Genomic DNA, 27699 nt, shown 5'->3' on the forward strand with positions numbered 1-27699 from the left:
TTAAATGTCACCTGTCTTTATCTCCCTTTCGGTTCAACCGTCTGTCTCGCGCTCATCATCTTCCGCCATGTTAACCGTTTCAGCTGCAACTGTTTACATAGCAATCTGGCAATGTAGAGATGACAAAACCGACAAGACATAACAGAAATTTTATTATAAGTATATATAAGTATATACATGAACTACTGAATATACTGTAAATGTTTTTTCTCTTTTTTGCTGTTCCTCTGTATATAGGTTTGCATATTTTATAGTCTTTTACTTGTATCTAGAAAGACTGGATGACTAGGAAAATTTAGAGAAAAAATGAAACACTGAATCAAAGCAGGTAAACTCTAGTCCTTAGAGATGCAGTATGGTTGTAAGCTATTGTGGAACGTAAGAGCCCATCAGATTTCATCCGAACATTAATGTCACTTTCAGGTATGCTGCAAACATGCTTAATTGCCTATTTATGTATTATTATTATTATTATTTTTCAAATGTTATTTGTTAAATTTATTTTCTTCATTTTAAAATAATAATATATAAGTACTTTTATCATTTAAATGGTTTACATTTTTATGTTTGTAACCACACCGAATATGATTTTGTCATTTAAATGATTCTTTTTAAAATATATATTTTTTACACGTCTTTGTATCGTGAGACACAATGGAACAATGCAACTGGCAGAATCAGGGTAACCCTTTATGGAGAATGTAGAACTCATGAAGGACTGGTGTCAAAAGTTTTCGTTGCACCTGTTAGAACTGTCTGCTGTTTTCTTCTGTTCTGCGATTCCATGGGTCTGTCAGAACTCCGATTTGCTTCACTGCTTTTTCAAACACTGAAAAAAAAGGAAGAAAAACTGCACTAATCCATCAAACTCTCAGCAACTCTGGTTTTATAGCCGTTCTTCATTAGCACTGTCTTCAACTCATCAGAAAGTGTTTGAACTTACAAGAAACATTGCATTAAAATGGGGTTTAAAAAAAAAAGGAAAGAAAAAAAATCAGACATTTTGAGCACATTTGAGTGTGCTGGGTAGTATATGTGGATTTATGCCAAGCCTATCACAATGAGATTGAGTTGTATTAGCAGTCGGAGTACTGCTGCAGCTCCTGCCCTGTTCTCAACTCCACCTTTCTCTGGTCCCTAGACTCTCTTTTGTAATTTTACTGAATGACGCGTTTCCGCTTAAGCCCAGTAATAAAGCACAGTGTAGAATAAAGCAGCATTATGCTTGTCCCATTTTCTGCTGTATTTCTATGCAAGACTTTTTATGAGTTGTTTTTATCTCTTTCTCTCTTTTTATGGATTTGTGGCACGACTGATGTACTCTGAAACCACTTCAAAGGTGGAGGGTTTACACACACACACACACACACACGGGCGCTTCGCTGAAACTTTCTTTACAACACTTCAGATCAAATTAGACCAATAGCCCTGGAGCGATGTTCGGCTGAATCCCATTGCATCTACTGATGCTCCCAGATCGAGTTTGAAGTATCAAAGCATATATGCTGTGTATATTGGAAAAACAGGGGACTAGGAAAGTGAGGCGAGGCTTTAAAAAAAAAATACAAATAAATTGTTAATATATGCAGAAAATCCTGTGACTCATGATTATTGTGGAAAACAGCACTTCCTAGAAATATATCTTAATGACAAGTCACTCTTACGAGAATTTCTCATTTCCTCAAGATGACAATAGAATTACACGTTACAGATCACAGCAACTGTTCTTGAGAAGCTCTTTAAACTTATACGTTGTCAAGTTAGTTCCTTGGAAGGCCTGTGGACTTTAATGGAGCTGCTGTCCAACCATCTGTGACTGAATAAACAACCATTTATTTATTATCTTAAAATTAAGACCATAATTATTTCAAGACACTAAACGCATTTCAAAGGCAGAATTAAGAGCGCATTAATAATTAATGATCATTCAAATTCAATTATTCCAACAATCAACCTGAATCGCCTTTCTAACCCTTCAACAGATGAAAAAGATCTTACTCTCCTCCAGGTCTTGCAAAGAGGACCGACTGGGGCAAAAAGGAGAGACAAGGGTCTCCTGAGAGGATTGAGGGGCAACGTAACTCCTCTGTGCGGTGACTGATTGATTCTGTACTTTTCTGGGTTGGATGCAGGGCTGAAAATGTCTAACTGCTAATTCAAAGAGTCATTCAACCCAGCAATGAAAAGAAAAAACAGGACTAAGCAGAAATGTCATTTAGCTGTTTTATACACCAAAACAGAAGTGGACAAATGGGTGTAAAAAAAGCATGACAATTTACATATCACTCAGAATGCTGTGCATCCTCAGATTCCCCTACATAAAAACAACATTGTTGCATCTGAATAGACAACAGAGTTCACAGGCTTTGAAACATGTGGCCTTAGGGTGCATATGAAGAGTCCTAGTTTGGAAGGAAAACTTAGTGCTGGGCAGGGAGCTAAATAAATAAAAGAATAAATAAACAAAGATTAAGTTAATAAAGATTCAATCCCACAGTCGAGGTGCTTAATAAATTATTCATCAAATACAGACGCGCGCATTTCAGATATGAAACATGAATTCTAAAAGCACGCTCCACTGATGCTGCTAACATAATTCACCGCTCATTCTAAACAGCATTGATTTGCATCCATGCAGCAGAGGGGATGAGTGGGTATTCATACAGAGATTCATACAAACTGTGTGTGTGTGTGTGTGTGTGTGTTTCTGAGGGATCTCGGCTGCTATCAGAGGCAGAAAACGGTGTCATCCACTGAGTGCCTCTGACATATGAAAGCAGTATTTGCTTCACAGTCATGATAGTGGTGATTACCCAGAATGCTGAGACACATGCCATCAACTACTTCCTTCATGTCTGCCACTTTTCGGGTCTGAATTCATCAAAGCATCGGCTACACATCAAAATGTTTCCACGGAAAGGTAAATAGAAATTAAAGACTGTCAATGTAAAACTTCCATACTTCTCAGGAAACACATTTTAGCTTTGTTCTAAAACCTAGCTGCCTTCTACCTGAGATTGATTTGGAACATAGAGACAGCAACTCCTTTTTTTTTTTTTTTACTGAACTTTATTAATGAATTTAATAAGAACTATTAAGATATGAATGTTGCCTACATTTTTGTCTAACCTTATGTTGAAAAGAATATCTATAATGCTTTAAAATGCTCTTTGGATATAAGCATCACACTAGATTTTGGAACAGAGGTATTAGACCAGTCACTCAATAACAGTATTCTTGCATTCAAATATGGTACATCAAGATGTGTCATGCCCAAGTGACATTTATGACATCATGTCATTGGTTCTTGGGTGTCTCATAACTGACCATTATTGACATCAAACCAACACTGTGTATCATCAGCAATATTGCTGATGAAAAAAGACGAGACTAAAATGTAGTTTAAAAAAATGAAAATAAAAAATAAATCAGGAAACTAGGTAAGGGAAAATAAACCATGAGTTGATATTCTCTTAATTTGTGCCTATAGGTGAAAGTTCAATAATTCTTTTGAAACATCTTAAATTACAGCAATTATGAACATTAAATCGCAATTAAAACTGAGCAAAATAATTGTAATTATGCAGAATGACTAAATTATGCCATGTTTTCATTGACTATTTTCAAAACTAGACAAAAATTGTCAGACTTTGGCAATTAAAACTTGACTAAGCAAAAAAAATTATAATAGTTTGACTAAATATGATAAAACCTAAAAAGGACATTTGACAGGTAAAAAAAAAAAAGTAAACTAAAGGACTCTTTTCAAAAGAATATAGTAAGTATAGACATTACTTTGAAGCTGCAGTCATTTCTAATAAATTTCACAGGCAAAAGAGTCAGTAGTCAATAATTTAGAAATAAAGCAATGAAGACTGTTCAAGGCAAATGTATCCACGTGACCAACTTGAACCCATTGCGAAATCAGCGTGGTAAAATATTTTACCCTCGTGCAAAATTACTGATCACCTACTGAAATAACTGGATTTTGCCAATGAAATTTACAACAGTTAAATGTTATCATTTTTGTGGTTTGCAACCCTAACACTTTTCATTGCAAAAAAAAAAAAGGCAGCCAGAACAATCTTCGAACAATCTTTGAAACAACATGAGGATGAACAAATGATGATAAACTCTTCACTTTCAGGTGAATTATGCCTTTAAAATCTAAAATGATGGCAACTTCTCCCACCTTTCCACTGTCTATTTCTGTTGACCAGGTGAGGACTGAGTGAACTGAACAGCAAACTGGTGAATCTCTGCAAAGGTAAAGATGAGTTCTGAAGCTGACGGATTGATCCCCAGAGTGTTGAACACATGTTCACACAGCCAGCTCAGTGGGGTTCCTGAGCACCTGTTCTCTCTCATGCTGGGACTGATGAAGGTGCCCTAGCTCTGGACGACATTCTGCATTGTTCCACTGCCAAAGATCGGAAACCCCCGGTTCCCTGAGGACCACAGACCAGTTGATCTCACTTCACACATTGCGAGGACCTCTGAGAAGCTGGTCCTTAGACCACCTGGACCCAGGACAGTTTGTTAACCACTGTTACAGTTCTGACCCTGAACTCTGGAGGCAGCAACCATTCACCATTAACAAACCAACATATGCTGTACTATACTGGCTGCTCTGCCTACTGCCATCAGACAAAAACAAAAGCTCTTGGGTCTCATTTACAAAACTCTCCATAGATTTCATCCTAAAAGTGTACATATGCACAAAAGCTAGATTTTGCGTATGGACAAAAGTTTAAAGAACCTGTGCGAAAATCCCTTTATAAATCCCAGTCAGTGGAAGATTGTGCGTACGTGCATCACCACCCTGACTCCTCCCCATAATCAGCATATATGGAGCTTACAACGCCTAGTTTTTCTATGCACAACATCATCTGCATATCATTTCCCTGCATATTCCCATCCATGTAACACCATATTTAAAACTGTTAAAGGTTCAAGACATTAAAAAAATATGAGGTACGGACAATAAATGACATTTGTGCCATGCACAATTTTTATTTTATGATTTAGCATAAGTATATAATAATAAAAATCCATAAAAACAAAACTGTATATAATAGTTCTCAGAATTTTTTTTTTAGAATAGAGCTGGTCTAATTATTTTCCAATGGCCAAATAGCATTTCAACTGTTTAAACAATTCAAATTCATGCAGTTTTGCTGATAAGGTGAACATCTTTTAGCAATTTTTAGCCTATATTTATTCCAGTTTAAATAGATTTGTCTGACTCGGCGCGTCACTGACAAAGTAGCCTATTTTAAAAAGAAAACATGCAAATTACCATTTCCTTCAAGTTGTATCCTTCAAATATAGTGTTATTTTCATAATGTTGTGGAGATGCCTACCTCCGTGCAGCTGCGGTTGTACAGTTAACTATTATCATTGGACCTATTCAAACCGGACGATGGACTGTTCGCCCACTGAATCCAGCAGTGTCTGCTATAATATCGAAGTAAGTGCGCATCATTGATCATTGTTCTCACTAAAATATTTTCGTATTTTCGTACACAATTTCTATGCCTATTTTGTGCGTATGCAACGTTTGTAAATGAGACCCCTTCAGAGAGCTGTATTGCAGTCTACTGCCTAATGTATATAAAAGTTTCTTCACAAGGGACTGATCTGAAACAACCAACATAGGCAGCAACTCAGATAACTATATCAAGTGCACAGGAAACTCAACTCACAATTTAGCTTTATTTTTATTTCAGCTTTAGGTAATTTAGTATGTCAACATATTATTTTAGTTCAAGTATTTCTCCTCTTCTTTGTTGCCACCCTCATGATACTTCCAGATGCAGCCCTAGTGAGAAGTAACAACATTGTAGATTACCGATTTCTGAAACCAAACTTCATTTCAGCGATAGCATAAAACAGTTCATGTAGACTTCCACTCTTATACTGTTTTTGCCCTGTTAACTTGTCAACCCATATTCCAGTAATAGATACATAATCAGATATGTCTCATTTCACTCCTACAATTTTACACTGAATGTTTCTGAGTACACACTTTTGATGTTGCAGTTATTTTATATAAATGGAGTTTCCTTATTGAAATTACTACATAAATATGTTACAAAAATGATGATTAAAACTAACAGACACAAACAACTTTTGCACTATATTTGTCAGGTATGTTTCATTTGCCAGAGATTACAGAGTCAGTTACAAAACTGAAAGAGACCTGCTCAATGAATGTCAGTGTGCAACTCCATACAAAATTATTTTAAAAAAAAACAAATATTTCATGACATCATAACAGATCAAGCTGCTTAATGTTCTTTTGCTTTTAAACCTGAAACTTAAATCGAGGCTTAATTCGTATCCAGTCCTATAGCAATGATAGTAATCTCCAATCCGGGAGTATCATTTTGTCATTTTGGTGAATGACAATCGATTGTCATCCGACAATACTTTTACACATTTGCATCAGAGGGAAAGAGAAAGAGAACCAGAGCTTACACTGAAAGAGGCAAGGCTCCCTCTTGAAATCTGAGAATTAGCATTTTTATTTGTTGATTTATTTAACGGACAGGCCTCTCAAACAGCCATCCATCAACGGACGACACTGCCGATATGAATAATGCATTTTTTACCGCCGGTCACCATCTATAACAAGGGAAGGGGTAGGTGTTGTTTGGGCGGGGGAGGGGTATGTTAAGGCGTCGTTGGGAGGAAATTGCTGGAGAGAATGCTAATGTGTTTGGCAGTCATATTTACCCAAACGCTTTCATTGCTTTTCACAAGGTCCACTGGTGAAGGACCATGAGACATTAATATCACTTAAGAGGAGGTTTGCTAATCCCAAATGTTATCTGTTCATGCAATGGATCAGTAGGGGTTGGGAACAGAGTTCAAGATGACTGAAATAGAAAAGTAGAGGTGAGCGGTACAACTGCAGTCATTTAAGAACATTGAAGAGAACTAATAAAATATATATCCATTTTAATAAAGAAATATTCCATTAACATATACTAATATTACATATATGATATAAATATAAAAATAAAACATATTTAGTTATTAAAATTTAAAAGTGACTTCTAATCAGTGAAGCTGTCTTGGAAGTAACCAATTGTGATATATATATTTTTTAAGAGCAGGCTGAAATTTTTGCTTGGTGGTGATTTTTTTTTAACCATACAAAAGTAAAGAATATACTAGAATCTCTACAGGTTAACTCATTTTGCAAACATGGGCATACAAAACTCCAACTGACATCAATGAGAGCGAGGAGAAGTAAAATACAGAAAAAGAGTAGAAGAAAGATTTAGGTTCTACTTCAATAATTCCAAACAAAAGACAGTTTATCAGTTTCCAGACTCCAGTTATTTTACTGTTCTCATTAAAAATGTCTGTCACGCCTGAGAGCCCAAACAAATTTGCAGCCCAAACAGTAATATACGAGTCCTAAAACGGCAAATACCGACAAAACTGCATGCAAATTTTCTTCCAATTCAATAGTAAGCTGAAGACAGGCACAAGCAATAAACAGGAGCACTGACATTTCTCACTTCGCCTCTATCAAACCGGCCCTAAATATTTGAATAAGATACACAATAAAAAAGAAAAAAAAGAAGAAAGAGCAGTTTACAAAAGATGGCCCAAGACTGAAGAGGTTAATTTAAAAAGAAAGTAATTTGAAAGGAGGACGTGGTTTGATAAGTGTATTGTTTTGACGACTCTCGCAGAAGTTGTGGAGTTTTATCTGTCTGACTGCATAATTCATCTACTTCTCCTTCTGTGACACTTACAGTCAACTCTCCTTTTTATATTTCCAAAGGAAATGTGAGGAGCTTCCCATGCTAAACACCATCATGATGGTATGACTTTTTTTTATATAATATATAAACCAAGGGTTCCCAAACTTTTGAGTGGGGTTATTTTAATAATTTCAGCAATTTTTTTGTCTTGTGGACTAAATGTTAATATCTTTTATGTACAATATCTTACTCAGGACAGTACTAAATAAAAAATAACATGCATTTAGTATGATCTCTCTTATTTTTTGAAAATTACTCATATTTTCACAGATTCTGCAAGGGGTGCCCAAACTTTCGATCCCCACTGTAGAAATTTGTATTTATTCATTTAAATGTTATTATAAATAAACAAAAAAATTAAAACATTTTAGCACATTGTTAGTTGCAAAAGCACTGATATCTGGTTTCTAAGGTGCTCTAGAACAGCGGCCCCCAACCTTTTTAGCGTCAAGGACCGGTTTAATGTCAGACAATATTTTCACGGACCGGGCTTTAAGGTGTGATGGATAAATACAACAAAATAAAATGATACGACTGGCATAAAAACTGTGGTATATTGTAAATATAGTAATAAACATGAATACACTCTGTATTCTTATGCAACTTTATTAGCATATTTGAATCTATTTTCCCAAACCGTGTTTTTGTCTTTTCCTGAATCACTACGGTACCATTATAATATGTGTTACAATGGTTACAATGTTCTTCCGCCAGACGCGAGCGCCAAAAGTTACCGACTGCAGCTTTAATGTAAGTTATTTATTCTTTCTTGTGCGGCCCTGTACCAAATGACGCACAGACCGGTACCGGGGGTTGGGGACCACTGCTCTAGAAGGATACTGAACAGAGATTTATCACCCACCATGTAGAAACCTTAAATTCAAAAGTTGCTAAGAAAAGTAATAACACAGACCTCTCCTCAATCATTCAACTCCACAAACGGCGCTCGAGTTCACACACCCCAAGGATACTGCCAATCAAAGAAAACTACCCATCTCAGACTGAGTGAAATGTTATGATCTCTTGCAGACAGCAGATATCCATAATCATTTTCATTAACCTGAGTTCTTTTTCCCTGGGCATCTTTTTTCTTTTAAGCAAAATCATAGTAACAAAGCACTCGTCTATAGATTTATTGTGGGCTTGTGGGTATTGACTTGTTCCTTGAGGGCATGTCCCTGCAACATCAGACCCGGGCCAGACCTTGAGACCAGAAGTTGTTCAACCTCTGGCTTCTTAAATAATTAAATAAATTATTGAATAAAACTGTAAAATGACAAACTTCATTGATTTCTTCAAATCAGGTTTGGTTTTGAATAATGCAAAAGTACCTTCCGGATGGTGGGCAACAATAAAATATTCATCTTCCGTATATAAACTTTCCATAGAGTTCATGTTTGGTATCAGTGTGGGAGGGAGGTTTCCCATAATGCTTTACCAACCAAGCCAAATTTGTCCTTTTAAATCAAATTATGACTTGCATATAATTAATTATAATTGCATGGTTTTTTTTATATAATTTTCCTAGCATCTGAGCAATTTAACCTAGTTTAGAGACTTTTTCTAAGTAAATATGTGTAACTCAGTAAAATATGTAACTTAAAATCATTCCATTGCCTTTATCACGTATCTTTGATATCAAAGCAGCTTGATTTCACAATGTAAGCTGAATCCGGAATGGCCACTTGAAATTCAACAGTTTGCCTGTTCATTAAGAGAAACATCTCTGCCCTGGTCTTAGTTCACATTTGGCCCATCTCAACTTCCCTGGTACATATTATGCATATGCGAATATTCAACTCCCTGTCAGTTCTGACATTCTCTTGGTATGCCACCCACAAATTTCATAGCTGCACACAAAGCAGGCTAATTTTCCAGCCCCTGTTAAATTTCTGTCTCGGTAATGAAACGTCTGAGACAGAAAGGAGCATATTAATGCAAAATATTCACTATAACATATAACAGAGGGGGAAAAAAGCCAATTACTTCTGAAGTCAATACATTTTCTCCAAGAAAAAAAAGAAAAGAAAATATGGCTTACAAATGACTTACAAATAATCAGAATTTTTCAGAGATACGTTAAACGAGACATGCTCATGCTCTCGCTGTGGGGTAAAAAGGGAAAAAAGACATGCAGTCACATTAATTACCATTTTAATTTAAAAGAAAACGCTAATGAATTTCCTTCCCTATCCAAGAGTGTGTCTCGAGCTAGCGGTCAGTAATTCATTCACTGACTCACTCTTCCTCATTAAGCTGAGGGAGGCGTGTACTCGGCTCGGGCTGGAAGAATCGGTTCAATTACACCTGCTGCTGGGCCCTGCTACACCAGCTAATGGGACTCAGCTTGGCTCCTGTCAGCCTCAGCACTGGCCGGCAAAAATCTTCATTTAACTCATCAAACAGGCCTCATACAGTGTTCAGCCCAGACCAGCTTCCTCTTTATCTCTCTTCCTTCACTTCTTCTCTTTTCCCTGTTTATTCAGATTCCCCCTTACATCACTGATCTCACCGCTTTTCCTTTTTAACCTTTGTGAATTAAGAAAGCACTATCACAGAGGCAGGGACTCCAAGAACACAATTAATACAAAGGCTTGGCCCCTATTGCGCTGTTGAGACAAAATTACTGTCATTTCCCTCTTTTCACTCCTCCTTGAATTTAACTTGTTCAATTGTATTTACTTGTATAAGTCTTTTCATTGAGTTTCCTGAGAGTGGCTTCCCTCAAGCACCCAGCAATCTTTAAATTGCAACAGCAGCCTCTCTACAAAAAGTGGTAGTTGAGTGACTGAAATGTCAAGTGCCAAAATTTAATGTTTTGCTCATCTAAAAATACAGAAAGGGTGGGTAAAAACACATTGTTTGTGTTAGGCAGCTGGGCCGGAACTAGACAGGCTGGAATGACTTATATGAGTGTATGAAGAAACCCAGCCATGGCAGAGGACAAAAAGAGTGGACCGCAGACAGCACCCTGAGGGACACCTTAACTCACCTGGAAGACTGTGGGGTGCTGGGAAGGCCAAAGGGAGGAAGATCAGATGTCTGAAAGCTTTGTGGAGGCACAGGAGAGTTGACCATATCCTTCTTGGTAATGGTGATCTCTGAAGGGAGAAAATTAGAGATATTGAAATGAGGTAATGCAAATTTCCAATTAAGGAGGTAACGTAAAAAGCAGAAAGGTATAACATTTTCAACATAATTTCTTGTGGACATACCTTGTGAAAGTTTGGGTACAGGCTTCTCAATACTCAATGTGTATTGCTGTGACTGTATGTTACTTAATGGTTGTTGAACATTTCCCTGTAAAGCATGTGACTCCTTTTAATTCATCACTGAATAAAAAAGAGAGAGACAATGAAAAGCTTGAATTCTCTCCCTCTCCATCTCCAGCTGTTTCTTCTGCAGGAGCAGACCCCTTTGTTTCTCCTCCCAGTTCTCCAAACCAGGTGGTGGCGCTAGACCAATTCGATTAGCAGCACACATGCTGTCATTATCCACTCTGTGGCACTGATGAGAGCACTTGGGTTCAGAAATGCCAAGCAGCCTCAGGCCATCACAAACTGAGGGCTCCCTGTTGGAGAAGCTGGGTTCACTATGCCCACCTTCAGAATTGTGACTGGTGTGACGAAGAATGAGCACACTTCACTGACCCGCCTCTCTCAGTTTTGTTTCCTGATGAAGGGAGGTACAAGTAAGATCCATCTAAAGCAGTTTCCTGTTTCACCCCAAGACCTCCCAGGGGCCCCCTCACTGCTAGGAACCTGTGGGACAGCGCAGAGGCACAGAAAGAATACACATCACCTCTGACCATTTAATAATGTGGCCACAAAGGCAGGTTTTACTCAAGGGAGTCGGAGGAGTGGGCTCATCCCAAGAGGACAGAACAACCCAAGGTCAATCCCCAATGAGATAAACACTCAGAACAAAGGAGAATTGTCCGCCTCTAAGGGTATAGACATGGGCCGCCGACTAATTCAAGAGGAGGTCATGGAGCATGTAAACATACATTACTCACAGCCAAGGTTTCAGAGAGGACAAGCTCATTTCCCTTATACAAGCTTAAGATGGAGAGGGCGCAGGGGGCACAATCTAAACTCCAACAATGTTTTTTTTAGTGTTGGTTTGTGAGTTTTCTTGTTTTGTTTTAGCTTTAATATTTTTAATGACAGTGCTTTGAAAGGGATGCATTTACAGATGGAACTTCTCTGAGAGCGTTTTAGTGTGCTGACAGGTTAACAGCTAAAGATGCTAAAGTGTCAGCATGTCAAAACCCCTTTCTGAGAGGCTGCTTCTCTAAATCCATCCCCATTAAAAGCATCACCACTAGAGCCATCAAAACAGCGCTTCTGTAACAAATTCACCTTCAACCCATTTTAAGGCAAATACTTTTTGACTTAAAATCACTTGCGGTGAACAACGAACCATTATTATAAAAAAAAAATCCAGATATCTGATAGTTTTGAGCAATTAAGGAAGACAGATATTTAGGCTTTATATTTGTTAAATATCTGATCGTTACTCTGTTCAGACAGGACGGGTGACTGGTTAGCATGAAAGATTTGCATCACAAATCTGTGAGTGGTCATGAGTCTGCAGGTTGATTGGTTGATTAATAAACAGAAAGCAGACAAAATAGACAACTGGAGGTTCCCACAGATTTGGAGAGTTTGTTTTATATATATATATATATATATATATATATATATATATATATATATATATATATATATATATATATATATATATATATATATATTTAAGAAATTGATTTTATTTTATATCTAAACCAATTTAAATTGGTTTTAACAGTTCAGTTTACACGTGTAAAGATATCCACCTTTTTCCTGAGTAATGATGAATGCTGTAATTATCTATTCTAATTTCTGTTTGGATGCTGTTGTGTTCCAGCCTCCAAGTTAAAATGGGTTAAAAATATCAACTGAAATAATTAAACTGAAACTTTTTTAATTTAACTAAAGATAAAAATGTGTGCATGGTTAAGCTGTGCTGCTGTTGGCTGCCACAGCAACAGCAATAAACTTAAGAAATTTATACTATATATACAAGAGAAAATGAGCATGGCTTGTATGTGCTCATCATTTCATGGACAAACTCTGCATGTGCTTTTTAAAACCATTTTCATAGATTTAACGTTATATCATCGACTCGGTAAATACCTTAATTTCACTAGAAACTCCAGAGACCAGAAATGTAAGGAGTCGGTTGAAACTGCATTCAAGAAAAGGTGGATACGTTTTTTTTTTTTTTTTAATTGTCAGCGCAATAAATTCAGCTGTTGTCCTAACAACCTCAGATAGATAAAATTAAACTGCGGCCTTCATTTATCTTTTTCATATAATTCCTTTTTCACTTCTAAATGTCATATTACAGACGTAAAATGAGTTATGAATGACATTTCATGTTTCGTGCAACCTTGGCAGTCTCACCAAGACAGAGGGACAAATACAAATAAAATAATAATTATAATAATAACCTGTAGCTGGGAAAAGGACATAAGCGTGATCTAATTTAGGGAATTACTGGTAAAATTCTACTGCAGTGAACAACCTGCAGTGAGTCACTATTATAGTTCAAGGTCAATATAACACACATACATATCTACAGTTTATAAGTGTATATAACAGTTTATATGTGTATGTATATATATCATGGTATATTACTACTGGTAAAAAAAGAAATATATGTAAAACTAATGTTTAATGTTCAGTTTAGGCCATTTCTGGCCTCTCTCTATCGCTCTCTACCACACACAGGCACATTCTCTTTAGAAGCAGGACTGATTGAGCAGGGTGATAGACTTGTTGAGTTTCTCTTTCTGTTGGGAGAGGTACTGCTGATAGAGTCCCAGCAGCTCCTGACACTCTCGGTACTGCTGCTGCAGGCCTGTGCAGCGGGTCAAGGGTCAACATGCACTAAATAACTCTGCCGCTTTTCCCACTTAAGACTAAAACTCTCTGCCTCTCCAAACCAGACATTGTAATCCATTTCACCCACTGTAGTGTAGCCAACCTAATGCTGAGTAGGCAGGAGACTGCTCTGTGAGTTGACTGGGTGCTTAAAAAATATAAATAAAATAAATAACTCAAAAGATTTCCAAGTGGTCCGTGAGTCAACTTAGTGATTAAACAAACTGAGTGACAAAAAAAAAAAACATAAATTAAATAAAAAATATAAAAGGTAATTTTAGAGTTAAAACCGCATGCTCTGAAAAAAAAAAAATATATATATATATATATATATATATATATATATAATTTCTTTTCTTTTTTTTATAAATAGTTGTCAAAAAGTACCAACCTTGAATATGGTATAAAACCACAGTAATTAATGTAGTTCTTAAAAATGCTGGTTAAATGCTGGTGGCTGATTGTTGTTGTTTTTGTTTTGTTTTGTTTTTAACAGATTACCATGCAAATTTGTTTGTATGCAATTCATTTATTTTTTCAGAAAATGCAGAAAAACAAATTCACAAGGTTTCGGTGAAATAAAAGAGAAAATAAAAGAAAAACCCTTATAATACAACTGGAAGGGTACAATCTAAACATCCTAAACTACAATTTTTAACTGAATAACATGGGGTATAACAGGAAAAGCTACAAAGCATTAAAAACTTCCCCCACAGAGAGCTCGGTTTTCCAGTGTCCTCATAAAACAAAAAGAGGAGACCGGTTTGACTTCTTCTCTGGCTGCTGACATTTCAGTCTCTCTGGCTGGGTCCCAGCCGCCAATACCTGGAGTCATGTTTGTGACTTTCTGAAAAAGTGCACAGACAGAGAAGAAAGTGAGAAGAAACAGCAGCACCACTGAGAAAAGACAAAAGCGTTTCTTCAGGCGAGGGCTTCACACACTTCTCCATCTGTGTCTGGCTGGGCAGGGGTGGGCAGGATGCCAGGCTATGAGACAGAGAGAGCTGGCACACATGCAGCATTGAGCAGAACTCAACTGATCTGGAGCAGAACCACAGCCACGGTGACTGTGCCGACTAATGAAAGCGTGATGTACGCTTGCTTACTCTCACAGGATCTGCAGAAATCCATTCGGTAGATCTAATTTTCCAAAGTAGAAAGCAATGATGGAAAGTGACTATTTTTTGGTCTTTCTTTTTAATAATCAGCCTGGCTGTAGAGCACAACCGCTCAGCAATCATCAGAATACCTCAAGGCCCAGGAACTCGAGAGGGGCAACACAGACCAAACCGAATGAAAGTTAAGCGTTACAGAGATTATTTATAGTCCTCATATCTCTGTTATTACAATGTCAATACGCACTAAATCCAGCCTCTGCTCAGGAGCCTCTCAATCCAATACCCATAAGATAAGAGTGGTAAATCTTAACTTAAAACAAAGGCTAGTATTAAAATCTCCAGAAGACTGCACAATGGAAAAAGAAAATGGAACAAAATTAACCCACAAGAGGCCATGCACTAGCGAGTCTTACTATGGTAAAAGGGGGGTGTCAATGTGAAGCTGTATAATTACAGTGGATTATTGGTTAAAGAAAGAACCAGGACACTAATGTCCAATACATTATTTAAGTAATATAGTATTTGTATGTATAGTATTTATAATAATCTCTTCACAGTTGCCAAGCAATATGGTACATTAATGGAACCGTTTACTTGAATGATTTACTTTCATCATATACTCACCCATGATATTTCAGACCTACATGTTCTTTTTAGAACACCTTTTTTTGTCCATACAATGAAAGTTAATGGGGTCCAGTGTTGTCTTGAAATATCTTCTTTTGGGTTCTAAAAGAAGAAAGTCATATGGGTCATAGAAGCTCTTCAGTTTGTTTTGTTGCATGCTTTTGCTTTGCATCTTAAATTTGGTAATATTTTGCTAAATGATATACTACTTTCTGTATTCCAACATACATGTGTATTTGTATTATAATAAATTTGATTGACTGACACCAGTGATTCAGTGCTGTCAGTTTGAAAGAGAAGCAAGTCTGTAATTAAAATTAGCTATACAATTACTACAAATTACTAACTCTGTGTAAATGTTCCATTTCAGATTATTGAAGTATTAAATATACCAGACTATAAAAAGTAAGTTAAGAGCCAAGAGAGTGATTGGTTCTAATTTCCCCCAATTACCGGTTTCATATGCTAATTAGAAATGCAATAAAAATGATTCAAATGAGCAAATTCCATCTGCTTTTGTTTTAACCCAATATTAGTAACTAAAGCAGAATAAAGTTGATTCTGTACTCAAAACATTACTAACACTCTAACATTAAAATTATTGGGTTCAGTAAGATTTTGTTTATTTGTTTGTTTTATCTGAAAGAACTTTATACCTTTATTCAACAAGGATGCATTAATTTGATCAAAAGTAAATATATATACATGCTAAAGATATATACATGCTAAAGCATTTTTTATTATTTATGCTGAAAACAGTTGTGCTGCTAAGTATTTTTTGGTGAAACCATGATATATAGTACAGACCAAAAGTTTGGACACACCTTCTCATTCAAAGAGTTTTCTTTTTTTTCATGACTATGAAAATTGTAGAGTCACACTGAAGGCATCAAAACTATGAATTAACACATGTGGAATTATATATGGAATTATATACATAACAAAAAAGTGTGAAACAACTGAAAATATGTCATATTGTAGGTTGTTCAAAGTAGCCACCTTTTGCTTTGATTACTGCTTTGCACACTCTTGGCGTTCTCTTGATGAGCTTCAAGAGGTAGTCACCTGAAATGGTCTTCCAACAGTCTTGAAGGAGTTCCCCGAGAGATGCTTAGCACTTGTTGGCCCTTTTGCCTTCTGTCTGCGGTCCAGCTCACCCCTAAACCATCTGGATTGAGTTCAGGTCCGGTGACTGTGGAGGCCAGGTCATCTGGGGCAGCACCCCATCACTCTCCTTCTTGCTCAAATAGCCCTTGATGCCTTCAGTGTGACTCTACAATTTTCATAGTCATCAAAATAAAGAAAACTCTTTGAATGAGAAGGTGTGTCCAAACTTTTGGTCTGTACTATATATCATGGTTTCACCAAAAAATACTTAGCAGCACAACTGTTTTCAGCATAAATAATAAAAAATGCTTTAGCGGCAAAGCAGCATATTAGAATGATTTCTGAAAGATTATGTGACACTGAAGATGGGAGTAATAATGCTGAAAATGCAGCTTTTCCATCACAGGAATAAATTACTTTTACTTAATATATATATATTTTAATATATATATATACAGTACAGACCAAAAGTTAGTTTTTTTTGTGCTGTAAAGTTGGGCATTTTAACATGGGGAGTCTATGGGATTGACTCCCTTTTGCCTCAAGAATTACAGTTTTAACACTTTGTTGGCTTCATGAAAGAAAGCGGGAGGTTGCCGTTTGGAGTGGACAGAGGTGTCGCTACATCTTTTTTAGAGTGACAAATCGTACCAGCATACTTTGAGTTCAAAATGCGTAGCCTCTGTGTGGATATTTTTCTTACAAAAACAAAAACAAAAACTTACAAAAACTTATCAATTCGCTATAGGAAGCATTTGTTCATCCTCCGGAGCCATGTGAGACTCTTTCTTTTTGCGAAGGGCGCTTTTCATTTCACGTCTTTTGGACGGAAGAAATGCAACACCCATTGAGTGCCATGAAACAGCTTGAAAGATCAAAGACAATATTTTATATAACTCCAGCTGGATCCGTCTGAAAGAAAGAAGTCATTTACACCTAGAATGCCTCAGGGGAGAGTAAAACGCAGCCTAATTTTAATTTTTGGGAGAACTAACCCTTTACGTCTTTGTTAAGGATGTAGGTGGAAATATCTAACCTAAATTCACAGTTTATTATTGTAGCTCATTAAAGATAATTGACTGTCTAAAATTAAATGATTGAAAGGGATATCAAATCCTGAAGTGCCAACAAACACTGTCCTTCATGAACAGCTGGATGTCAAACCACTGTGTAATAGCAGGTATGAAATGAGTAACTGTTCAACAAGAACTCATAAATAGGCCTCTCATTTGTAAAGAGAACAGAGAGCCCGTCTCGTAGATAGAGCGCATCGCACACAGGCATCTACCCTGCTTCTGATACTCTGATAGACAGGTTAGGCGGAAACACACATATTAATACATTAACAGAAGGGAGTGTGGGAACGCTCAACGCCTGGTAATCTGGAGCGACTGGAGCGGGACTGATAAGATTCTCTCCCGCTTCCCGCGGCGCAGGCACCTCTGTTGGCTGCCAGCCAATCAGAGCTCATTCCGAGGGCCTACATCAGGAGAAAAGAAAGCTGCAGGCACGGTGTGTCTCCACCCCCTGTCCAAAAATACACAAAATCAGAGTTTGCATTCGATATTTCAGACAGCCGCTGTCAACATGATTCACTCCCCTGTCAGCTGCCGCAGAAATAAAATAATGAAATCCACCTCAAGGTAGAACAAAATTGTGGCGAGAAGAATATTTTACGGGGCTTCTCGGCCGGTTGGTTTGCGTTTGTAGGTTGAGATGTAAATCGATAGGACAGTTCACACAACCGCATGCTTCAATTTAAATAACTCACCAGGCCACTGATGATTTGATTATTTATATATCATGAGACTTCATTTGCTGCAAGCATGTGGTTTATTACTTCCAATTATTAGTGTGTCTACAAAACTAATTGGTCATAAACAATATGCAAGCAATGTGTTTGCAATTTAGTGGCATTTCTGTGAGAGTTTAAAGCTGCAGTAGGTAACTTTTGTAAAAATATATTTTTTACATATTTGTTAAACCTGTCATTATATCATTATGTCCTGACAGTAGAATATGAGACAGATAATCTGTGGAAAAATCAAGCTCCTCTGGCTCCTCCCAGTAGTCCTATTGCCATTTGCAGAAATTCATCCGCTCCCGGTAAGAAACAACCAATCAGAGCTGCGGTCCGTAACTTTGTTTGTGTTCAAAATGTAGAAAAATGTATATATAATAAGCGAGTACACCATGAATCCATTTTCAAAACCGTGTTTTTAGCTTGTCCTGAATCACTAGGGAGCACCTATAATAAGTGTTTATATTCGGACTATTTTAGATTGCTTCGGTGATACTGCGGCGTAGTAACCCAGTACCTTTGTGATTCTTCATAGACATGAATAGAGAGAAGTAGTTCCGGCTACGATGTTCTTCCGCAAGACGCAAGCAGTTCTGTTTATTAACCACTAGAGCATCAAAAGTTACCTACCGCAGCTTTAAACCTCACCTAATCTCATCCCACCGGGATGCATGGATTCAGAACTAGTCAAACTAAATATTACAAGGGAATGGTGCTCCTATGATCCATCCACAACATTCAGAAAAGCAACCATGCAAACTTCAATAACAGTAATGATATTGATGAATGCATTCAACTTCTCCTTTGTGTCTTCCATGCATCTTGACGTAAATTCCTTGTGAAGAACAAAGATTGCGAGTTTCTCTGTAACAGAATCTACCGCTTAGAGATGTGGTGTAGAATGCCTAATTTCATTCCGTACACGAGCTTCAAATTCTTCATATGCACAGAATGTAACTTATAATTTCCCCCCCTCCTATGGAGATATTTCCTCTTGATATTCGCAATCCTGGCAGATGTGATGGAGACGATGCATGCAATTATTCTAGAAAGACCCTCAAAACTCAGTTTGTCTTTTTCTGTCAACCTTAACCTTTAAGAACAGGTCCTTGAGTCCAGCATCTGTCTGATACCTTTAGAGACTGTCCTGTCTCCGCAGGGGGCTTTCGTAGAGTTTGTCTTGCACTACAATTTCTTTTTAATGGAGTTTTGGATTTTAAATGCCATGCCGTGGAGCCAAAGTGCATTTAATTGAGTTGAACCCCCCTAATTTCTGAGCTCTCCTGCCAAGTCTGCAATATAGCAGCCTGCGATTGCTCTTCGTACTGTATTTCACAGTGTTGGGCAAAACTGATGGTTCTCCATGTCTTTTAACCAGAGCAAGATCACCAAAGCTGGCAAAACTGCAAGGAAAAAAGTTTGTGATGTGCCAGCCGGATGACAGGTTGGCAAGAGAAGTAACCCACGCCGATCCCAGTGGTCATGTGATTGGTGCCAGCTCTTTTAATTTCAAATGAAAATTAAAAGCAGTTCAACTCAAACCAAGGACGGGACTGAACCCTGAGCTCAAAAACTGGCATCTAAAAGAGTAAATATTAAATGTAACACAGTGTGAATACTCTTTGTCATATGTCTGTTTCACATCCCTATTCATCTTCAATGAAAAGATTCAATATTAGTGTCATCCAATATAACACATTATGCCAAGAAAAGTGAATCCTCACCTCTTCAAGTGCAAGTGTAATTCAGAAAAAGCATCTCAATGACATCCTGTGGTTATATCAGGACTAGGCTGAACACAGAGCCACTGGTTAGACAACACTGCCCCCGTCAGTCTAATATACACAACAATCTGAGTCAACCCATTGTGAATTACACTACCATTCAAAAGTTTGGCATCAGCAATTAAAAAAAAAAAAATTAAATACTTTTACCCAGCGAGGATGCATTATATTGATCAAAAGTGACCGCAAAGACATTTATAACAGATTTCAATTTAAAATAAATGCTTTCTATTCATCAAAACAACCTGAAAAAAAAATGTATCACGGTTTTCTCAAAAATATTAAGCAGCACAAACGTTTTCAACACTGAAAATAATATGAGATGTTTCTCAAGCAACAAATCAGTATAATTTTGTAAGTATGTTTTTTGAAGGATCATGTGATTGGAGTAATGGCAGCTCACAAATGAATAAATTACATTTTAAAAAATATTAAAATAGAAAATGGTTATTTTTTATTCTAATAATGTTTCACAATATGACTGTTTTACTGTATTTTTAATCAAATAAATGCAGACTTGGTGAGCATAAGAGGCTTCTTTCTTTAAAAAAAAAAAAAAAAAACAGAGAAAATACTGTAGATACCAAACATTTGAACAGTAATGCATTAATTCAAATAATTTGAAAAATTCACATAGCAATGAATATGTTATGTATGATTCTGATATTTCCAAGAAGAATAACAGCGGACCCACTTTATATTAAGTGGCCTTAACTACTATGCACTTACATTTTAATTAACAATTTAGTACAATGTACTTATTGTGTACATACATGTTTTTACATTGTACTTGTATTGAAGAAAAAAAAACGACATGTTATTACATCTGTATTTAATTTCTGTAATTACATCTATAATTACACTGTTGACCCATACTTTACACCTTAACCCACCCTTAAACTTACCCACACCTCCAACCCTCTCCCTAACCTTACCCCTATCCCACCTCAATAGCAGCAAAAGTGTTTTACAATACAATATGAACACATAAGTACATTGTACTTATTTTTTATGTAAGTACATAGTAGTTAATGCCACCTAATATAAAGTGGGACCATAACAGCTAATATATGTTTAATATATAAATAATGGCTTCCATTAACAGAAAAAACAGGGCTCCAACTGACTTTCACAAAGTGTTTGCCATTAAAATGTATTCAATGTTAATTTGGTGCAAATGATGGCATCATTTAAACTCAACCAGATCATTCTTACTGCTTCCTTGCTTGTCTTAAAAGGATACCTTCTCTCTCTTGTATGATTTGGTTTGTTTGCTCTGGATGTTGGATTTCTTTTTGAAACGTCTCCTGTTCATCCCTGAGTTTCTGTACAGATTCCACTTTTTCTTCGCTGACTCTGAAAAAGAAAACAAAAACAAGAAACAGATCAGATACACAGCTGGATCACTATGTACAGAAAATCACATTGGCTTGAAGGCTATGGTAATCATTCATTCAGTCGAAAAAGTATCAGATCACTATGATGAGAGGACTTTACCTGGCCAGCTCCTAGATGAGATTTTCAATCCGAAGCTTGCCCTCTGGGCAGAGATCCTTCAGTGATGGCTTACTTCTGGCTTGAGCAGTGCTGAAGAGAGGCTACAGTCCAAATAAGACACTTTTACATTTTATTTCCACACATCTATAGAAAACAAATTTCTTAACATGTTATGTACAAATCAAATAAACAAACAATGGATTATTAGTACATGCTAAAAAATAACCTTGTGAATTTATGAAATACATTTGCATTCGCTGAAGGAAATATTAGCTCATGGAAGGTGATGTTTGATAAAGACAAAATTAATTAGGCAAAAATTAAGATTTGTAGAGTATATGGAAAACAACACATTGCGGAAATTAATTAGTTGACTAATCTGTTTTACTGACTTACTGATTGGATGCATTTCTAAGTGGAAGTTGTAGCCTAATGGTTAGAGAGTCGGACTCCCAATCAGAGGGTTGTGAGTTCGAGTCTCGGGCCGGCAGGAATTGTGGGTGGGGGGAGTGCATGTACAGTGCTCTCTCCACCCTTAATACCACGACTGAGGTGCCCTTGAGCAAGGCACTGAACCCCCAACTGCTATGTGTGCATGTGCGTGCGCGTGTGTGTGTGTGTGTGCGTGCACTACAGATGGGTTAAATGCAGAGCACAAATTCTGAGTATGGGTCACCATACTTGGCTGAATGTCACTTCACTTAAATGGGATGTTCACGAAAACATGAGTTTCAACTTTTAACCTAACATGTCTTTATACAGAAATGCAATACTCAAGGCACAAAACACAAAAAATCACTAATTTTTATACTTCCATTTGACATCATAGTTTCATAATGTTGATAAATTTATTATTTAACATGTGGAAATTAGCAATCATAAAGAATTAACTTTTTACTGTAGTGTATGAAATGATTAGGGTTTATTTAATTACAGACACAAGCATGCAAATTAATCAGGAGTATAAAAAAAAAGGTGACAAAGATGCAACCACCGTAGAGAGGAAGATTTGTTTTTAAATGTCAGCTTTAAAAAAATGTGAATTTTCATTCCATTTAGTATGAGGATTTAAAAATATTTCTCTACTTCAGCTGTCAGGCCACAATGACACTGTTATTTTTTTATTTTTTTTATGGAACCCATTTAATATGAACATAGAATATTGATGAAAATTGAAATAATTTAATAATAATAGTAATAAAAAGAAAATGTATAGAGAGTTTAAATAGAAAAAAAAACAAAAACATGGAAAATCAGATTTATAAGCAATTTTCATTACAAATTTGGAAACCTTTGTTGGTGGATCATGAAGATTCAAAGTGTAGACAATCAGCAAATTGTGGCAAGTTTGCATCCCTGCAAACAACTGAGTCACTTTACCTCACATACACTGTAAATATTTTTCAATGCTCACTTGAGCTGAAGAGAGGGAACCAGGTCTGGTTCTGGTGCAGGTGTAACGTCACTGATCTTGAATTTGGCTACAACAGAAGACAGCTTCTGATCTGAAGCTTTACCGACCACCATCTCAGCACATTGCATTGCCAAATGCATTACTGTTTTTTTCCAATTTATATCGCTAGCTCTCATTTTTTATATTTCCCTCTCAATTACTTGCAGACCCAACCTTCAGACTGGCATTCTCTCTCTTCCCTAAGTGATGATCATGGGAGTGACAGTTTTCAAATGTCAAACGTGAGTTGTCAGAATGAATGATGAACAAGTAATGATATTATAAGTATCTGAAAGTATCAGTCCAAAACATTAAAACTGACATAAATCCAAGTTTCACCTGTAACAAAAACCATGGGATGCTCTTCATCTGATTATATGCAAGTCAAAGAAAACAGCAGAAACAACATGCCTATCAGATAAAGGTCTAACGTTAAATATATTACAGAGAATAAGACTGCAGCGTTTATACAGTAGTAACGCTACTCCAATCGTTTAACGTGGTAAAAGGCAGTTATGTGATGCTGCTATAATGTATTGTAATGTAATTGTATGCATTTTACTCTAGTACTGAAGAAGTATACTGTACTACATTTCAGATGTGTACACTTGTACATTGCGAAGGGGTTACAATTCAATGCGGTTTATGTTCATTTCTAATAATATAAATGAAATTCAGTAGAGTAAATGTAAAGTCACGTCAACTGCAGCTTTATGTAAATTACGACTAAGCTGACAATGAAAATCCGCTAATAAACTTTCTCATAAACACTGTCCACGCACCACGGTTGACCTTTATGCTTGCTAAATTATAATAAAATAACTAATTAAAACAGACTCATCGAACATAAATTAGAGAAAAAAAAATTAAGGATACTGTCATGAATCCAGTAAAATCCACTACCATTTACGCCCTCAGCAACAGACGGCATGAAACAACCGCCACTTGCAGATTACGCGCAAGAGCTCCTCCTCTTTTTCATCTCTGGCTAGTGTGATTGGATAACATCCACTTGCTACAACCGCCTATCTAAGATACTATTGGTCAAGTCATTCGTCTGTAATTTTCTTAGCCAATAGGAGCGAAGATCCACGGTGTTTTGGTTCTGCGTGCTTGGTAACCTCAGCATCAATCGACGTGTTTATGCAGCAAGCGAATCAATGACATTGAAGTATATAGGTGCTTTTTGTGTTATTTTGAAATGGAGGAGGTGAAAGATGACAACACATACAAGGGTTTTGTAGAAAGACTCACCCTCGGTATTACTCGGGTTTTGGGTGAGTTTTGCGTTTTTGGTTGTCAGAATGAAAGGCCAGCTGATGGCCAGCTTGGCCAGACTGGGAGAGAATCTAAGATAAAAAAAAGAAAAATCAGCTTAGGATGGATTAATATGTTTGTTTTTATTCATTAGGTTTTCTGCCAACCAGGTCAATTATCAATGCTCAAGTAGGGTAGAGATACATTTCTTATTTAATGGTTGATGAAGTGCTTATAAATATATGTGCATTGCATTCATGTGTTTGACAGAGAACCTCCCAGGTGTGCTAGATGTACGGTTTGTAGAGAAACCTCCTGCAGAAAAGCGATGCCTTCTGTCTTGGGAGCAAGTATGGAGGAATTTCAGTTGAACAGAGAATGTTCTCAAAGCTTTAATGTGGGTATGTTTACATCAGGTATGCTTTTCCTGTGTTTTCCAGAAAAACAACTGTGCTTTGCCAGAAGATCTAAGAGATTTCTATCTTACAACAGATGGCTTTATGCTTGCCTGGAACACCAAGCTGGAAAGTGAGCACCCTGAAACATGCACGATCTCTTAAACCCATTATAGTTTGGATCAACTGGAACAATGCTTTCAATGTACCCATTATGCTTCTTTTTCAAATCTGATCAGTGTTGATTCAATGTTGTGGTTAAGCTTTATTTGTTAAAAACAAATTTTTGGGGGTGAATATATATGCTCTGTGCCTTACAGATGAAGTGGTTCCAGTGGGTTGCATGATGATCAACAATGTTGCTCTGTTACGCCCCCTGATTCAGTCTAATGTATATTCGCTCCCCAATGCACCTACTTTAGATGATCTGGACTTTGATGATGACTTAGAGGGTGAGATTTTCTTACGTCTTTAGGCATTTTCTGGGTATACCATAATTTAATTGCATGCATTTTGGTTCAGTAAAATCAGCCTGAATTATATATCCTTTTTTTCTGCCTTTTCTGTTTTTAGAATCTGATGGCCCTGAAAAACCTCATTTTGATTTTCGTAGTCGCATCTTTGAGCTGGACCCCTGCAATGGTAATGGCAAAGTATGTCTTGTTTACAAGAATTGCACTTCAGGTGATTATGCATCCCACACTTAATCCAGAAAGTTATAAATGGATAGCATACAAAAAGGTTCCATATCATTTTAATCTATCATCTGGCCCTGTATCTGCTGGCCCGTTTTGTGCAGGTGTTGTGGCCCAGCAGTGTGAGGTGTGGTTCTTGGACCGATCACTTTTCTGGCATTATCTCACTCCCTCCTTCACTGCCTACTACCGGCTTATGATCACTCATCTGGGGCTGCCGGAGTGGCAGTATAATTTCACCCCATATGGCCCCAGCCCACAAGCTAAGGTCAGTATTATCTATTCAGATCTATCTAATCAGAATATTTGAATTATTTTTATTATTATTAGATTTTGTTTTATTTTTGCTCAAGTCTACAAAATGTTTTAAAAGCATTTATATATTTTTTATTATATTTCTATTTAAAACATTTATATTATCACATAATATAAATAGGTACTTTTTTTTTATTATAAATAGAACAAGTGACTGTATTTTTTCTGTTAAAATACTTTTGACATATTTTATTATGTTTATTTTATTTAATATATATGTAAAAAAAATTACAAAGTAACAATCATTCATTGGCTTCTTTGGTCTGTTGAAAAACACATTTGAAGGCCTTTTTGTAATATATTACCATTTTGTAATACAATAAATTTTTTACACCACTTAAAATAAGTGTTTTCTTTTTTTAAATATATTTAGAAATGTAATTTATTCCTGTGAAGTCCAGCTAAATTTTCAGCAGACATTACTCCAGGCTTCAGTGTCATGTGATCTTTCAGAAATTATTGTAATATTCTGAAATGTATTAGGATTATCACAGTTGTGCTGTTTAATAATTTGTGTAATAGCATTGTGGAAACATTGAAAATAACATTTATTTGAAATACAAATCTTTTGCAACCATGCAAATGTCTTTGCTATCAGTTTTTATCCATTTTAATGTGTCTTTGCTGAAAAAAGTTTAATTGCAACAAAATCTTAGTGACCCCAATGGTGTGTACAAACCAATTTTAAATTCTCCTTTGATTTCTGGATACAGCAATGGGCCGCCCTTTACCAACCTCTGACGTTCCATGACGACTCCCATCCTGATGCAGCCTGTGAACCTTTTTTGAACAAACTGGACCCAGCCGAGGCATTCCGTGGCAAGGCCAAGCCACCCACTCCCAAGAAGAAGCAGGCAGCACAGGCCCCAGTGAGCGGCGGGAGCACAGCCAAAGCACAGGGGGTCTCAGGGAGACACAGTGGGACTAAACGATAAACCCAACGAATGCCCATGGAATGTTCTCATACAGGCATGGTGACTGTACTTTACTCATGCTGGGTATTTACCCTCACTTAAGCAGCTTAATTTCATCCAATCATGCCATGAGTCTGTGTATGTACACATTTAATAAAGATCAAAGATGGACAATCCTGAGTCCTGAGATTCATCAGTAGCTTATTCCTCTATAACTCAAAAGGTAGTAGTACACACTAAACTGAGAAAGCTGGCTTGAGAAATGCACCCCATAGGCATTTCGGCTAGCATCCATATTAGGACTGTAAACAGTACTGCCATTCATGCACTTTTCCAGAGGAACACGTACCACCAAAGGTACCCACCACCAGCCACTGCCTGCCTGGAATATAAATTGAGACAACACTTTAATTATATATTTTTACAATTATGTTACTATAATTAACATTAAGATTTAAATTAGATTTAAATAAGTAATAATATAAACAAAAATAATCAATTATATTGTTATATTTATTTATTATATTTTTCTTTTTATTACATAGTGATGTAAAAACAATAGATTATAATGTTTACTATTTTTAGTTCATTTATATTATTTTTATATTATCAGTAAATGTATTTGTTCATTATAGTGATAGGAAATCATGCAACAAGTTCAAGCATACTAAAAATATAAAGTAAAAAAAAATTATATATACATATACATATATATATATTCTGAGGGCACCCATTCACTGCAGAGGATCGATTGGTGAGCAAGTGTTCCTTCCAATGAAGAATCAAACACATCTACATCTTAGATGGCATTAGAGTAAATTGACTCTTTTTAGCAAATTATGATTTTTGGGTGAACTACTCTTACTTTTTATTAATATTTAGACTTTTTCTAAATATTATTATTAAAATTAATGTTATTATTAATTTTATTTATTTACATTTTTCTGAGAAATGTAATTGTCATGCATCATAGAGCTATACTGTGGAGGATAATTCCTCTGTATTTTTAAGATTACATTATTTGTTAA

The 27699-nt window shown here is 36.4% G+C and overlaps 1 protein-coding gene and 1 pseudogene across 2 annotated transcripts; one reads left to right on the forward strand and one right to left on the reverse strand.

Annotated features, from left to right (window-relative positions):
• Nucleotides 1-1345: 1345 nt before the first annotated feature.
• On the reverse strand, nucleotides 1346-24034 carry LOC113064031 (protein hinderin-like; annotated as a pseudogene).
• A 165-nt stretch (nucleotides 24035-24199) lies between these two features.
• LOC113063727 (tubulin polyglutamylase complex subunit 2-like) lies at nucleotides 24200-26845 on the forward strand. Of its 2 annotated transcripts, XM_026234054.1 has the most exons (7): nucleotides 24200-24372; nucleotides 24623-24702; nucleotides 24793-24880; nucleotides 25068-25199; nucleotides 25321-25431; nucleotides 25547-25710; nucleotides 26471-26845. In XM_026234054.1, exons 1-7 carry the CDS (start codon nucleotides 24297-24299, stop codon nucleotides 26690-26692), a joined length of 873 nt encoding a protein of 290 aa, XP_026089839.1. In that variant the 5' UTR covers nucleotides 24200-24296; the 3' UTR covers nucleotides 26693-26845. The 2 variants fall into 2 exon arrangements, with proteins under 2 accessions (XP_026089839.1, XP_026089840.1); XM_026234055.1 differs by lacking the exon at nucleotides 24200-24372 and having other exon boundaries at nucleotides 24667-24753; nucleotides 24845-24880.
• The last annotated feature ends 854 nt before the right edge of the window (nucleotides 26846-27699 follow it).

Source organism: Carassius auratus, chromosome 46, assembly GCF_003368295.1.
Source record: "Carassius auratus strain Wakin chromosome 46, ASM336829v1, whole genome shotgun sequence".
Lineage (NCBI taxonomy): Eukaryota > Metazoa > Chordata > Actinopteri > Cypriniformes > Cyprinidae > Carassius > Carassius auratus.